This window comes from Salvelinus sp. IW2-2015, linkage group LG4q.1:29 (genome assembly GCF_002910315.2).
Source record: "Salvelinus sp. IW2-2015 linkage group LG4q.1:29, ASM291031v2, whole genome shotgun sequence".
Classification (NCBI taxonomy): Eukaryota; Metazoa; Chordata; class Actinopteri; order Salmoniformes; family Salmonidae; genus Salvelinus; species Salvelinus sp. IW2-2015.
Window position 1 is genome coordinate 22,385,426 of NC_036842.1, and position 16,193 is coordinate 22,401,618.

Below are 16,193 nucleotides of genomic sequence, written 5' to 3' on the forward strand. Positions count from 1 at the left end.
ATAGCTTCTTTTGTTAGGGCGTTTGGTAAACAAATCCAAAAGTGCGTTCTAAAGACGGTTGACATCTAGTGGAAGCCTTAGGAAGTGCAACATAACCCATATCCCACTGTGAATTCGATAGGGGCTGAGTTCAAAAACTTCAAACCTCAGATTTCCCACTTCCTGTTTGGATTTTTATCTCAGGTTTTTGCCTGCCATATGAGTTATGTTATACTCACAGACATAATTCAAACAGTTTTAGAAACTTCAGAATGTTTTCTATCCAATATGAATAATAATATGCATATATTAGCAACGGGGACTAAGGAGCAGGCCGTTTAATATGGGCACGTCTGTGCACCTTTCATCCAAGCTACTCAATACTGCCCCTGCAGCCATAAGAAGTTAACCTGAACCAGGTTGCAGGCACTGGTTACAGTTTGAAGCTTTTTCTTGAGTGGCCAGCTTGATAAAAGCCAGTCAATATTGAAATCACCCATAAAATATACCTCTCTGTTGATATCACATACATCATCAAGCATTTCACACATATTATCCAGATACTGACTGTTAGCACTTGGTGGTCTATAGCTATTTCCCACAAGAATGGGCTTAAGTTAGGCAGATGAACCTGTAGCCAAATTACTTAAACAGCATTTATCATGAGATCCTCTCTAAGCTTTACAGGAATGTGGTTCTGAATATAGACCGCAACACCACCCCCATTGGCATTTCTGTCTTTTCTGTAGATGTTATAACCATGTATTTCTACCACTGTATCATCAAAGGTATTATCTAAGTGAGTTTCAGAGATAGTCAGAATAGGAATGTCATCTGTTACTAGCAAGTTATTGATTTCATGAACCTTGTTTCTTAGGCGACATATGTAAATATGTGGGACATTTTTTGCACATTTCTGGGACGCTTGATTGTTTTAATTGCTTTACTGAAAAGCTTATCAGAAGTAGACATGGTCATGTTATTTATGTTTGAGCTGATAGTGCAGGGTGAGCTGCACACAGTGGACTTCCTACTAGGGCATACCGCCTCAGTGCTAAAAGTATAACTCTGGTTCATTGGCACATGATTACTGCATACAATAGCTGTAGGGTCAACAGAGGCATTCAGGGCAGTTAGGAGGACATAACTGAAGTTTCTTACATTGTGTCTGCCAACGCCCCTGGGATAATGTACATTTGCTTCAGTATTATGACAACTCAGCGACACAATGGTAGGGTTTAACTGAGCTGGTCTTGGGTCATTGATAAATCATTGTCTCAATGCAGTTTGTGACAACCCTCCCATTCTGTCTGCCGAAAACGTTGTCTTTGCTCTTGTTTTCCTTAATAGGATGTCGGGGGCGGAGCAGGGGGGGGGTCGTCAGCGAAATGGGACACCTGGGCTCGGGTATGTCCCGGGGATAAATATACCTTTCCCCCATACGTTGAAGAGACTCTCTCCACGCAGACATACTGTTGTTTTTGGTTGTGGCATTTTGGGGCTTCTTTGTGTTCATAGGTTTTGGCACCTCTCAACACCTCTTATTTTCACCATCTATGCACGCATCCACTCACTTGCAATACTGACTACACACTCCATTGTTACTTGGACAGTTTATTTTATTTAATAAAAATGTTTATTATTTCTTTATCTCTGCGTTTTCTCCTTATTTGTTACAGGCCTTGTTAAGGGTTGAAATTAAATTGGGCTCCTGAGTGGCGCAGTGGTCTAAGGCACTGCATCTCAGTGCAAGAGGTGTCACTACAGTCCCTGGTTTGAATCCAGGCTGTGTCACATCTGGCCGTGATTGGGATTCCCATAGGGCGGCACACAATTGGCCCAGCGTTGTTTGGCTGGGGTAGGCTGTCATTGTAAATAAGAATTTGTTCTTAATTAACTGACTTGCCTAGATAAATATAATTAAAAAGATAATAGAACTACTGCAACATTACTTTTGTACCTGCCGGCAGGGCGGGAGTAACACAGCCTTCGGACAGAACAGCTGGCGAGAAGTGCACAATATCTGTCTTATGTCCATGTTTCTGGTTTGTAATGCTCATTACTTTCAACGAATGTACTATCAGCCATAATTTCACGTTTGTGTCGATTTGAATAATTAATGCTATAGGTTTGAAATGTATGAAAATAATCACAATGTTGTGCAACCACAATATTTTGCCTTATAATATAAATCAGACTAAATGGATGGCATAATATCTATATTAACCATCATCTTCTCATCCCACTTTAACGGGAATGTAGTAGGAGATGTTTTTCACAATTTTCAATGAATATTCATGCACAGCCCTACCAATCTGGTGCGCTCCAGCTGTCCTTGTCATGTGCGCTCCTTGTGTCTTGGTAGAATACACTTCCTTTATTCTCTTCAAAAACGGCAAACTCATTATCACATTTCCATGGATTGACATAAGGTAATTGACTCCCAGAATCATAAAGATATATATTTTAACCACTAACCTGTCGATAAAAGCTTATGTGAGAAGCTGATCCATCCAGTCAATTGATTAAAGCATAATTCTAATGATGTCATATATAATTTTCAAACATTCAGTCGCTTGTTGATATTTTGTTAACATTATAAAAGCAATATGAACTAGAGGATACAATGGCCTGCAGCATACCACCCTGCATCCTACTGCTGGCTTGCTTCTGAAGCTAAGCAAGGTTGGTCCTGGATGGGAGACCAGATGCTGCTGGAAGTAGTGTTGGAGGGCCAGTAGCAGGCACCCTTTCCTGTGGTCAAAGAACAAAAGATCCCAATACCGCAGGAAGGAATTGGGGACATTGCCCTGTGTAGGGTGCTGTCTTTCAGATGGGATGTTAAATGGGTGTCCTGACTCTCTGTGGTAACTACAGTTCCCATGGCACTTATTGTAAGAGTAGGAGTGTTAACCCTGGTGTCCTGGCTAAATTCCCAATCTGGCCCTCATACCATCATGGTCACCTATTCATCTCCCCTGTAACTATTCCCCAGGTTGTTGCTGTAAATGAGAATGTGTTCTCAGTCAACTTACCTGGGGAAATTAACATTTCCATGTCATAAATTTACGTTGTGTTACTTTTGTCCCACCCGTCTCTCTTGTAGTTCTCCCAGGCTAACACCCAAGACTAGCTAACATGATATTTAAAAGCTATGCTGTCATTTAGTCACTACAGGGCGGTTTCCCGGACAGAGTTTAATTTAAATCAGGACTAGGCTAATTCTACTTAAATTAATCCAGATAAAAAAATTGGCTTTCTGTGACATTGTTTAACTTCAGATTGATAAATTCTAGACTATGTAGTCCCAGACTAAGGTAAATAAGGACTAACTAGATTAATGATGTGCACTAATTAGATTAATGATGTGCACTTAGTGCTGATCTAAGGATGCTTCAAAAACTAGGGATGGGACATAAGCATTTTGTGAAATTGGAGCAAGTCACCTAAACCAAATAATGGACGGAGTTAACCTCTTTTTTTTTTTTAAATAACGTTCCCAAGGTAAACGGCCATTTTCTCTGACCCAGATCGTATAATATGCATATAATTTACAGATTAGGATAGAAAACACTCCAAAGTTTCCAAAACTGTCAAAATATTGTCTGTGAGTATAACAAAACGTATTCTGCAGACGAAAACCTGAGAAAATATAACCCGGAAGTTATATATATATATTTTTTTAAATGTGTTTCCTTGACCGTCTTTCTTCCATTTAAAGGGGTATCAACCAGATTCCTTTTCCAATGGCTTCCTCGGGCTGTGACCAGACTTTAGACATAGTTTCAGGCTTTTATTTTGAAAAATGAGCGAGATGTTTCATAAGTAGTCAGGTGTCCTCTGAATGTTTCCTGCGTGCGAGAGAGGGGCTCCCCATTTTCCTTTCGTCTCTGAATGAATAGATTATGGTCTGGTGGTAATATTATCGATTATGTTTGTTAAAAACAACCTGAGGATTGATTATAAAAAACATTTGACATGTTTCTACGACCATTACGGATACTTTTTGGAATTTGTCGAACGGAACACGGCTTTGGTTTTCTCAACATAATGCGCAACCCAAATGGTGTTTTTTTGTTATAAAAGTAATATTTATCAAACAAAAATAACATTTATTGTGTAACTGGGAGTCTCGTGAGTGCAAACATCCGAAGATTATCTAAGGTAAGCGATGAATTTTATTGCTTTTCTGACTTTCGTGACCATGCTAATTTGGGGCTAGCTGTTGTAGCATTGAAAGCTACACTCACAAAAGCTTGGATTTCTTTCGCTGTAAAATATATTTTCAAAATCTGACACGATAGGTGGATTAACAACAAGCTAAGCTGTGTTTTGGTATATTTCACTTGTGATTGCATGATTATAAATATTTTTTGTAATATTTTTGCATTTGGCGCCCTGCAATTCTAGCGGTGGTTTAGGAAAGTGATCCCGTAAAAGGGATCCGTAGCGCAGAGAAGTTAACTTCTCCAGGGTAGGGGGCAGCATTCTGAATTTTGGATGAAAAGCATGCCAAAATTAAACTGCCAGCTACTCATCCCCAGAAGATAAGATATACATATTATTAGAATATTTGGATAGAAAACACTCTGAAGTTTCTAAAACTGTTTGAATCATGTCTGTGAGTATAACAGAACTTATTTAGCAGGCGAAACCCAGAGGACAAACCATTCAGATTTCTTTTTTGTTTGAGGTCACTCTCTTTTCAATGAGGTTTCATTGGGAAACCAGATTTCTGAGGGACCCGCCTGCAGTTCCTACTGCTTCCACTGGATGTCAACAGTCTTGAGAAATTGGTTGAGGTTATTCCTTTGTGTAATGAAGAAGTACGGCCATCTTGAACGAGAGTCACTCGAGGTGTCCTGCTTGTTAGAGGCGCGAGACCAGAAAGCTAGCTATAGTTGGTTTTAATCCTGTATTGAACACAGATCATCCCGTCTTCAATTTTATCGATTATTAACGTAAAAAAATACCTAAAGTTGTATTACAAAAGTKGTTTMAKWTTTTTMGGCAAAGTTTACAGGTAACCTTTGAGATATTTTGTAGTCACGTTTGAGCAAGTTGGAACCGGTGTTTTTCTGGATCAAACGCGCCAAATAAATGGACATTTTGGATATATATCGACGGAATTAATCGAACAAAAGGACCATTTGTGATGTTTATGGGACATATTGGAGTGCCAACAACAGAAGCTCGTCAAAGGTAAGGCATGAATTATATTTTTATTTCTGCGTTTTGTGTCGCGCCTGCAGGGTTGAAATATGCTTCTCTCTCTTTGTTTACAATGGTGCTATCCTCAGATAATAGCATCGTTTGCTTTCCCCGAAAAGCCTATTTGAATTCTGACATGTTGGCTGGATTCACAACCAGTGTAGCTTTAATTTGGTATCTTTCATGTGTGATTTAATGAAAGTTAGATTTTTATAGTAATTTTTATYGTKATTAATTTGAATTTGMCGCTCTGCATTTTCTCWGGCTTTTTGSCAAGTGAGACAGTAYRGTCCCGCCTAAACTCAGATTTTTGYATATAAATATGAACTTTACCGAACAAAACATACATGTATTGTGTAACATGAAGTCCTATGAGTGTCATCTGATGAAGATCATCAAAGGTTAGTGATTAATTTTATCTCTATTTCTGCTTTTTGTTACTCCTCTCTTTGGCTGGAAAAATGGCTGTCTTTTTCTGTGACTTGGCTCATACCTAACATAATCGTTTGGAGTGCTTTCGTCGTAAAACCTTTTTGAAATCGGACACTTTGGCTGGATTTACAACAAGTGTATCTTTAAAATGGTGTAAAATACTTGTATGTTTGAGGAATTTAAATTATGGGATTTCTGTTGTTTTGAATTTGACGCCCTGCAGTTTCACTGGCTGTTGACGAGGTGGGACGTCCCACATCCACAAGCTAGATCCCTGCAATGTCTCATTAAAGATAACTTTTCTGTACTCCCTGGACTAAAACCTAATTAAGATAAGTGTACAATATTATGTATTAGACCATTAAAAAATACAACTTTTACATTACATTGCAGCTTACCTATAAAATGGGCTGATGGTGAAGTAGACATACTCGGTATTCATATCACAAAAGATATAAATAAGCTCTCCACAATGAATTTCAATAGATAACTTGTAGAAATAGACAAGATCCTGCAACCATGGAGAGGTAAATACCTGTCTATTTATGGACAAATTGCCCTGATTAACTCCTTAGTCATATATCAGCTTACTCACTTACTTATGGAGCTGCCTACTCCTGATGATTCGTTTTTCAAATCATATGAGCGAAAAATATTTTGCTTTATCTGGGACGCTAAACCAGACAAAATAAAACGAGCCTATCTATATAATGAATATGAATTGGGTGGGTTGAGATTATTAAATATAAAAGCACTAAACCTCTCTCTAAAAGCTTTACTCATTCAAAAGTTTTATTTGAACCCTAAATGGTTCTCAAGTAGATTAATAAGAAAAGCTCATCCATTGTTTAAAAATGGCCTTTTTGCCTTTGTGCAGATTGCCATGTCTCATTTTCGATTAATTGAAAATTATACTTTTTTCAAAGTATCTGTCTTTTTCAAACAAGCATTGCAGAGCTGGCTACAATTTCAATTTCATCCCCCTGAAAAGACAGAACAAATATTACAACAAATATTATGGCGAACTCAAATGTGCTGGTTGATAAAATACCTGTATTTATGGGAAAGATTTTCGAACAGGGTATTTTTTTCTTAAATTATATTGTAAATTGTAATGGTAGAGTTATGTCCTTCATGAAGTTATCATAATTGTACGGGAAGGTCTGCTCAATCCAAGAGTACAACCAATTGATTACAGCATTGCCCCAAAAAGGCGGGTGGCAGTGGGAAGAGGTAGGGAACTGGTCTGTCTGCCCAATATAAAGGATCAAAACTGGTGGAGGAATAAAAACATGGAGGATGTTGACAACTGTGCCATACAGATTGCAAAATAGTTGGGAAGAGATTTTTGATGTACCGATTCCATGGTACAGGGTGTATGAGTTGATATATAAAACAACGCAAGATTCAAGACTCTGCTTTCAGCTAAAATTATTATATAGAAATCTTGCCACCAACAAAATGTTGAATATTTGAGGCATAAAATCATCGAAGCTCTGCAGATTTTGTTGTGAGGATACAGAATCAATAGACCATTTATTTTGGTATTGCCCTCAGGTAGCCTGTTTCTGGTCTCAGGTTCAGGAATGGCTGAAAATGCATAGCATTGATCTAAAATTGACCCAAGAAATAGTACTGTTAGGAGATCTGGAGAAACCGGGTCAGTCAATTACTAATATACTAATACTCCTAGTAAAATTATTTATCTTCAACACGCAATCTGTAGATTCTATTCCATTAGATAGATCGAAATTGTACGTTAAACATCATAGCATAGTTGAAAGATATGTGTTGCGTAGAAACACGAAGTGGGTGGCCAGCAGAGATAGATGGGATGGGCTGAGGGTTGGTATGTGGAATTGGAGACAAGTGGGAGTGGAGTTGCTGTGTGTGAGAGAATGATGGTCAAAAGATAAAGGAGAAAAAAAAGTCTAAATAAAACATAATAAAAGTACATTTGAATGACACTAAGTGGCAGTGTTTTTACAACTAATGCCGGTTTGCCTGAGGCTGATGCCGTGCAGGTGTTTGTACACATGCATATACACACACTCTCATTAAAATAAACACATACAAGAACACACACATACATGTAATAGTGCCAGACATCCACACAAACATATAAAGTAGGGATTGCTGTTATGATTTCAGTTGTCCTTGATGTCCTTTGTTTTAAATGTATTATTTTGTTTTAAAAAATGGCATTGTTGTGCTGTTTTCTTCTGTCTTTTCCTTTTTTCTCTTTAGTTCATTATCTTGGTTGTTGGTGCATTGGGGGGTTCTTGGGGTGGGGAATGGAATTAATTGTATTTTTATTTCTTTTCCGGGGGGGGGGGGACTGTGGGAGGGGTCTCGAATGGTTGAGGGACAGCTATTGGGGAACTGCGGGGGGTTCTTGGAGGGTTCAATAAAAAAAATAAAAAAAATAAGCAGCAGTACTACCAGTAGAGCTGATGTGTGTCTCTATGGATGCGGGCCTTACTAAATGGACAGTTAGAAAATGTGAAGAACATTCTTTTTTTTTAAGTAACATTTTTTTGAATATATATATTTTTTAAATGTGAATCACATTTTTATTTGGCTTACCCCGACGGCATTGTACGTACCCCTGTTTGGGAATACCTGATATAAGGAATTTGAAATGATTGTACTTTTACTTTTACTTTTGATACTTAAGTATATTTTAGCAATTACACTTACTTTGATACTTATGTATATTTAAAACCAAATACTTTTAGACTTTTACTCAAGTAGTATTTTACTGTGTGACTTTCACTTTTACTTGAGTCATTTTCTATTAAGGTATCTTTACTTTTACTTAAGTATGACAGTTGGGTACTTTTTCCACCACTGCTCATAGGGAGCGTTTCAAGACTGGTGATGGACACCCAGGAGGCCCAGAGAGAGATGAGCTGGGGGAAATGTTGAGCCAGCAACCTCTGGAAGGTATCCTTGATGATGACAATTTGGACAGTTCAGATGGGGTACTGTTCCAATCCTCATTTGGTAGGACAAATTCATTCAACATGTGCAATCCCCGTACTCCAGGGAACATGTAATGTTGTCAGTTGTCTCTTGCACTCCCATAATAAGAATTATGTAATGAACTCAACTCTTGAAGAAATAATGTTCTCTAATGCAGCAATGCAATCATTTTCTAGAGGCAGATGATCACCATAGCTTAGAGGGGATAATACAGGATGGTGGTCAGCCCAGTACATCTGCAGCAGCCAGAAGGGAAGATTGTGTCACTAACTCAGGCCGGAGGACAAAGACAAAGAGGCTGAGCATGCATGAGAAACTGACCATGGAATTTCATGAGCGCAAACGAATGTATTTAAAAGAAGAGCATGATATGAAGACGCAAATCCTTCATGTTGTGTTGGTTATGAAGGAGGAGGAGAGAAACAGGAAGCAGCAGCAGTACCAATGTTCTTCTCAAACCAGCAACAGTTCGGGGTCCCGATATTTCCATTTGTGAATTTAAAATATTTTTGTTTCCAATCCATGGCTACTGTTTGCTTCAATCACTTGAGCTATCTTTGTTGTGAGAAGTGCTGCATAGCAAAAGCATCTCTGCAGGCTAGTCCATTTCTGTCATTGTCTGCCTCAACCATTGGAACATCTGTGTCATCCTCATCTTCAATGCAAGGATCTAGGCAGCCATGCTTTCTGAGGTAAAAGCGCAATCTTGGTTAAAAGCGCAATGTGCTTCTGAGACACTGGAAATTACTCTTCCATACACCAAACATGTGCTCCAATATACCTCGCGGATATGAGCTTGGTTGTACCATTGTTGCTCAGGTCCTATTGCATGAAGATAGGGAGTGAACAAGAAGTTGGTCTGTGCATACCCACTGTCACCAAGTAAGATTCCACTATGTTGTCCACCTTCAAGCTGAACAAAGAGGAATCCTTGAGTCATGAGTTGCACCTTTCCAACATGCAACAATGTAGAAGAACTGCACACACTTTTTACATTTATTGAGAACCAGTTTTTACGATTCCTGTACTCCTCAGCATCTGCTGTAGAGAGAAACTTGATGGGAATATGACATCCATCTATACAGCCAATGTCTCCAGGGAAGTTCCCATATTCATAGAACTCTACCTTGTAGTTGGCTCGGGCAGCAGCATCAGGGAACTTGGTATAATTGTCTTTCAGTTCACATATAGCATTGCAGACTTTGTGGACTATTCTGCATACAGTTAGTTCACTTGCACTACACAAATCTCCTGTTTCATGATGGAAGGTTCCAGATCCCAAAAACCTCAAGGGGATCAGTACTTGTTGGGAAGGAGGGATGGGCCTTCCCCAAAGAGACTCAGATAAAGCCTTGGCTCAAGAAAACTAATTATATCAGCTGCATTTTCTTTGTACATATGGAAATGGACACAGAAATAGATTTTAGTTCAGGTAATCCATTTTCCTCCATTGCCAAGGTCAACCTTGGGGCCAACATCCATTAATCAGAAGTTAAACCTGCCTCTAGGCCAGGTTTAATTTAAGCCTTCACTTAGATCTAGATGAACTCTAAACGTCCTTCTGGAAATCAGATTTTTAAAATCTAGACTAGTGCAAGTCTGAGACTATTTTAAACCATGTCTGAGAAATGGCATTTCAGTTAGTCCAGTTTAAAAGTGCAATTTAGTCTAGGATTATGCTTCATCTGTGTCTGCGAAACCGCCCCTAGAAGGGTTAACAAAATGACATACATTTGGAACCTTAAACAACTAAACACAACTCTACAACCGAAAAAAACTTTGAGGTACTTTTTTTAACTTACATTGCTTAAAACGACTTTTTTTATAACTAGGCGAAACATGGTCAGACTGGGCAGTTTTTTTGCTAGGAGCTCGTCCTCCGCATTAGGAACGTGCTGACTTCACTATGTCATTCTATCTTCTATGTTATCTGAGAAAATGGGTGTGTTACTTTGTCCCCTACTTTGGGATAACAACGTATATGAAGCTTTTCTGCTGTTTCTTCAAACAAAACGAGTGGAAGAGTGGAAAATGCAAACTTCCGCCGATTGAAATGACTTTGAGGTATACTGATCTAAAACATTCCAATAAACACCATTTTATTCTGCTCTGCGATGTGCATCCAAGGCAGCGAGTAGAGCCTTTGCAAAACAGACTGAATTGTGTGTTTGGCGCGATAAAGCTGCCTGCGTAATAAGTTAATTTTCACCATAAGGAGTCAGGCAGTTGTTAGTTATTTGTTTTCTTGCTCCATTAAATGTATGCATTATTTATGAACTAAAATATCCAGAGATCCCTTTTCAAACGTTAATGGGATGTTAAGATATGAAGGCTGCCGAATCCATTTCCCAATTATTTCCCTGTCTATGGAAGACTGCCTTCTGAACTTCTTCCAGTCGGGAGTGAAGTAGACTGGGACTGGCACACAACAAGTCTGTAATCTGTGTAGGGAGCGGAACAGCAAGACGACTTCTAGCCACACCAGCGTTCAACCGTCCCACAGCACGGCCTTGGTGACATGCCCTGGCGCCATTCAAGTGGCCTTAAGTTACAATTTAAATGCATGGAACTTATCCTTTGAGAAGAGCCCCTCTTATACGTCATGGTGATAGACTTTTTACACAAGGCCTAAAATGGCAATAAAAACCATTCTGTCTCTAATTTCTGACTACTCACAATATTATTTTGTCCTCATATACACTGAACATCTTTTTAATAGGAAAAAACATTTGCTATGTGTTCTGAGAATGTTTTCACAATCCATACATAAATCCTATTTCTTAATTTTCTATTATTTATGGATTTATGTTCTGAGCCAGTGGCCAGCACATTATGGTAGCATGCGTCAAGGTAACAGAAAAGGCACAGGAAGACTTAGTGGTAAAAGTCATGATGCATTAGTACGACCACAACATACAGACCTAAACTTACATTAAGCAAATAGGATGTAGAATGGATCCATTAGTGAGTTAGAGTGTATCAGTGCATGCAGAATACGTTCAGCACGTTTAGACAACACTAAACTTTACAATACAATATATAGACAAAGTAAGGTCATATCAACACCATTATGTGCAAACTTCACAGCTAATGTATCAGACGATCTGATTGTGACCTGGATATTCTAGCTATGGACTGACAGAGGCACACAGACAGACAGTATATCCAAGCAGTGATCTTACCTAGGGCTGTACAATTAATTGAATTCACATAGAAATTGCAATATTGACATGTGCAATATCCAAATCGCAAGAGATTCATATCGCATGCTATATTTTGACATTTTCATATCGCATGCAATATTTTCAAACGCTGCGTGTAACGTCAGTTTTTATAGTTTACTCCGTTTTTTTCTCCTCTTGTGGCTGCATCCCACATACCAAGCCCCGTCCCATCACTCAAACCCTGCAGTTACCTCTCAATGTTAGATCGACTATAAGTTTGCATGTTGTTCTGTTTGGTCAATTGCAGTCAACAGATTGTTCCAAATAAGAACGATGCTGCTTTAACTTTTGCTTTTTAATATAAATCATTCTATTTCTATTATTTCAACTGTTCAACCATATGTTTTGATCTAAATCAAAAGTCAAATCGCAATTGCAATATTTGATCAAAAAAATCACAATTCAATTTTTTCCCATATCGTGCAGCCCTACTCTTACCTAAGAGTGAAGCTCTCCACAGCAGACACACTGGACAGGAACACATAGAAGGTGGCCATGTCGGTGGTCCTCAGTGGTTTGGAGGAGGTCTGGACCACCACGGCCCCCCCTAACCTCAGACGCAGGAACGTAGGGTTTCCAGGTGGTGCCTTTAAGATGTTGACACTCCCTACCCTCCTCATGGGTATACCAGATCCCACTGGGCCGCCCCTCCCCACCCCCACATGCTGCAGGCTGTCCTGGGGCACACACTGGCCTGTCCAGTCCAGTCGGCTCTGGAAGTAGATCTCCACGGGAATACCCTGCACCTCTCCCTGTCTATCCCTGCTGTCGGAGCTGGAGGAGCGGCTGGCGGGGCTGAACCAGGCCGGGTCGGGCTTCAACTGGGCAACACAGAACCCCCCTGGGGACAGCAGGCATGCCCCCCACACCTCCTGCGTCTCACAGAAGGCATACGTCGTCACACAGTGTGCCCCCTCCTCCGTTCCCTTCCTCCCACCACTACCCACCTCCACCCCCTCCCCAGCTCTGCCCCCTCCAGCGTCACCTCCACTGGCCATACTGGGCATGTGAAAGAGGATCCTGATAATGGGGGCAGAGGAGAGGACCTGGCGGGCCAGGATGACAGGGAGGATCCTGCGACTGCCAAGGAGCAGCTCTGGGCCGATGGGTCTCTCCACAGACAGGGAGCCGAAGGTGACATTGACGGCCGGCTGCAGGAGGCCCGCCCCGGGGTTGGTAATGAGGAAGGCCTGCCTCTGGGCTTGCAGGCTGGAGTTCCCCAGCAGCTCCTGGCTGTACTCCCTCAACAGCAGGTAGTCTGCGTTGAGGATCTGGTAGCCAACTGAGGGGTAGACAGGGAAGGGAGCTTGGTTCTTGCTGTCCTTGGACAGCTCCTGGCAGTGCACACCTAGAGGATGAGATATAAAATACAGCTGTTAGCATAGAGCAAAAAGAAAGCACATACGTAGCAAATGTATGTCTGTTGAAAGTATATAGTAGCATTATTATAGAATAGATTTTCTGAACATTTGGTTTAAAAATTGAATAATGGTGGATATAAAAAGCCATTCTAATGCACAGTAACCCGTGTTTATTCAGTGAATTCAGCGGAATTCTAGAATAGATTACCAAACTTTTCAGGGAAGGTTTGCTGAAAGCCAATATCTACACCAGTCACTTATCACACTGAAAGTCCTAGCTAGCCCACTGCCCTCCTGCCTCACTATACAGTCCATCATGACACAGCCACACATAACACACACACGCAGACCGACACAACACATACACACATACATACACATTCCACACACACACTTTTACACTCATCTTTTGCTGCTGCTACTCTGTTCTTTATTTACTCTTATTATTACTTATCCTGATGCCTAGTCACTTTACCCTGCCTTCATATACATATTTACCTAAAATACCTTGTACCTCTGCACATTGTACTGGTACTCCCTGTATATAGCTTAATTTATGTGTATTTTATTTGATTAAAATTTTCATTGTTGGGAAGGGCTCGTAAATGAGCATTTCACAGTAAAGTCTACACCAGTTGAGTTCGGTGCATGCGGAAAATACAAATCCAGCAAATCCAGCACAATCCCTTTCATTGTAAACATCAACAAGAACAGGTTTGCAGCTTTACAGCAGAGCACTACAATAACTAGGCAAAGTATGAAACAAATTTATCTAGGTAGTATTTTTCTGCCACAACTTCATTGGTCCGTCCGTATATGTTCAATCCTGTTGTAATATACAGGCTATTGTACCTTGTCTGAGATAGCCCTACATTGCACAGTGGTCTTCAGAAAACTACAGGGTAGCTACATTACATGGTAATTACAAAATACATGCTGTTGAAGAATAGAATGGCAACAGTTGTTAAAATACATAACATAACATGCAACAACTGTATAACATCTAACCTGGTGGACAATGTTGTGACAAATATATGCTCCAGCAGGAGTTGGACCCTTTAACGCTGTGGATGTACACAATACATATCCTGCTTTCAATAATGCACATACAGTATGAACGCCCATGGGATACACAGCCCTATTATACACTGAGTGTACAAAACATTAGGAACACTTTCTCTTTCCATGACATAGACTGACCAAGTGAATCCAGGTGAAAGCTATGATCCATTAGTGATGTCAAATCCACTTCAATCACTGTAGATGAAGGGGAGAAGACAGGTTAAAGAAGGACTTTTGAGCCTTAAGACAATTGAGACATGAATTGTGTACAGGTAATCTAAAACAAGCTTGAGAAGGGCTTAATTAACTTCTTATGGCTGCAATCCCGTTAACGGGATGATATGACAACAGCCAGTGAAAGTGCAGGGCGCCAAATTCAAAACAACAGAAATCTCATAATTAAAATTCCTCAGACATACATGTGTCTTATACCATTTTAAAGGTAATCTTGTTGTTAATCCCACCAAAGTGTCCGATTTAAAATATGCTTTTCAGCGAAAGCACCACAAACGATTATGTTAGGTCACCACCAAGCCACAGAATAAGCACAGCCATTTTTCCAGCCAAAGATAGCAGTCACAAAAAGCACAAATAGAGATCAAATTAATCACTAACCTTTGATGATCTTCATCAGATGACACTCATAGGACTTCATGTTACACAATACATGTATGTTTTGTTTGATAAAGTTCATATTTATATAAAAAAAATCTGAGTTTACATTGGCGTGTTACGTTCACTATTTCCAAAAACATCCAGTGATTTTGCATAGCCACATCTATTCAACAGAAATACTCATCATAAATGTAGATGATAATACAAGTTATACACATGGAATTATAGATATACCTCTCCTTAATGCAACCGCTGTGTCAGATTTAAAAAATACTTTATGGAAAAAGCAAACCATGCAATAATCTGAGACGGCGCTCAGAACAAGTCAAATTAGCCACCATGTTGGAGTCAACAGAAACCAGAAATTACATGATAAATATTCCCTTACCTTTGATGATCTTCATCAGAATGCACTCCCAGGAATCCCAGGTCCACAATAAATGCTTGATTTGTTCGATAATGTCCGTTATTTATGTCCAATTAGCTACTTTGGTTAGCGCGTTCACTAAAACGTGACGAAATGTCCAAAAGTTCCATAACAGTCAGTAGAAACATGTCAAACGATGTATTGAATCAATCTTTAGAATGTTGTTAACATAAATCTTGAAAAACGTTCCAACCGGAGAATTACATTGACTTCAGATGAGCGATGGAATGGAGCTCCCTCTTATGCATGGTCAAAGAATGGTCACCTCATGGCAGTGGTGACTAATTCTCCTCTCATTCGGCCCCACTTCACAGTAGAGTCATCAGACAAAGTTCTACAGACTGTTGATATATAGTGGAAGCCGTAGGAAGTGCAAACAAATTAATATCTCGCTGTAATTTCAATGGGATCTTGGTTGAAAATCCACCATCCTCAGAATTTCCACTTCCTGTTTGGATTCTTTCTCAGGTTTTTGCCTGCCATATGAGTTCTGTTATACTCACAGACATAATTCAAACAGTTTTAGAAACTTCAGAGTGTTTTCTATCCAGAAATAATAATAATATGCATATATTAGCAACTATGACTGAGGAGCAGGCCGTTTACTCTGGGCACCTCTGTGCACCTTAAATCCAAGCTACACAATACTGCCCCCGCAGCCATAAGAACTTAATGTTGTACTCCCATCATCATCATCTGAATGTTGTCGCACCATCATCATCTGAATGTTGTCCCACCATCATCATCCTCATCTAAATGTTGTCCCTAATCATCATCATCATCTGAATGTTGTCCCACCATCATCATCATCATCATCACCTGAATGTTGACCCCCATGCCATCATCGTCTGAATGTTGTCCCCATCATCATCATCATCTGAATGTTGTCCAACCATC

General features: G+C 39.8%; 1 protein-coding gene across 1 annotated transcript in view; it reads right to left on the reverse strand.

The window, feature by feature from the left end:
• The window catches only part of LOC111960857 (transmembrane protein 132D-like), a 63,937-nt gene that overhangs the window by 36,614 nt on the left and 11,130 nt on the right, over positions 1 to 16,193 (reverse strand). The window contains exon 3 of the mRNA XM_070439453.1: positions 12,270 to 13,179. Within this exon, the coding sequence (XP_070295554.1) occupies positions 12,270 to 13,179 (910 nt within the window). The remainder of the gene's footprint in view (positions 1 to 12,269; positions 13,180 to 16,193) is intronic.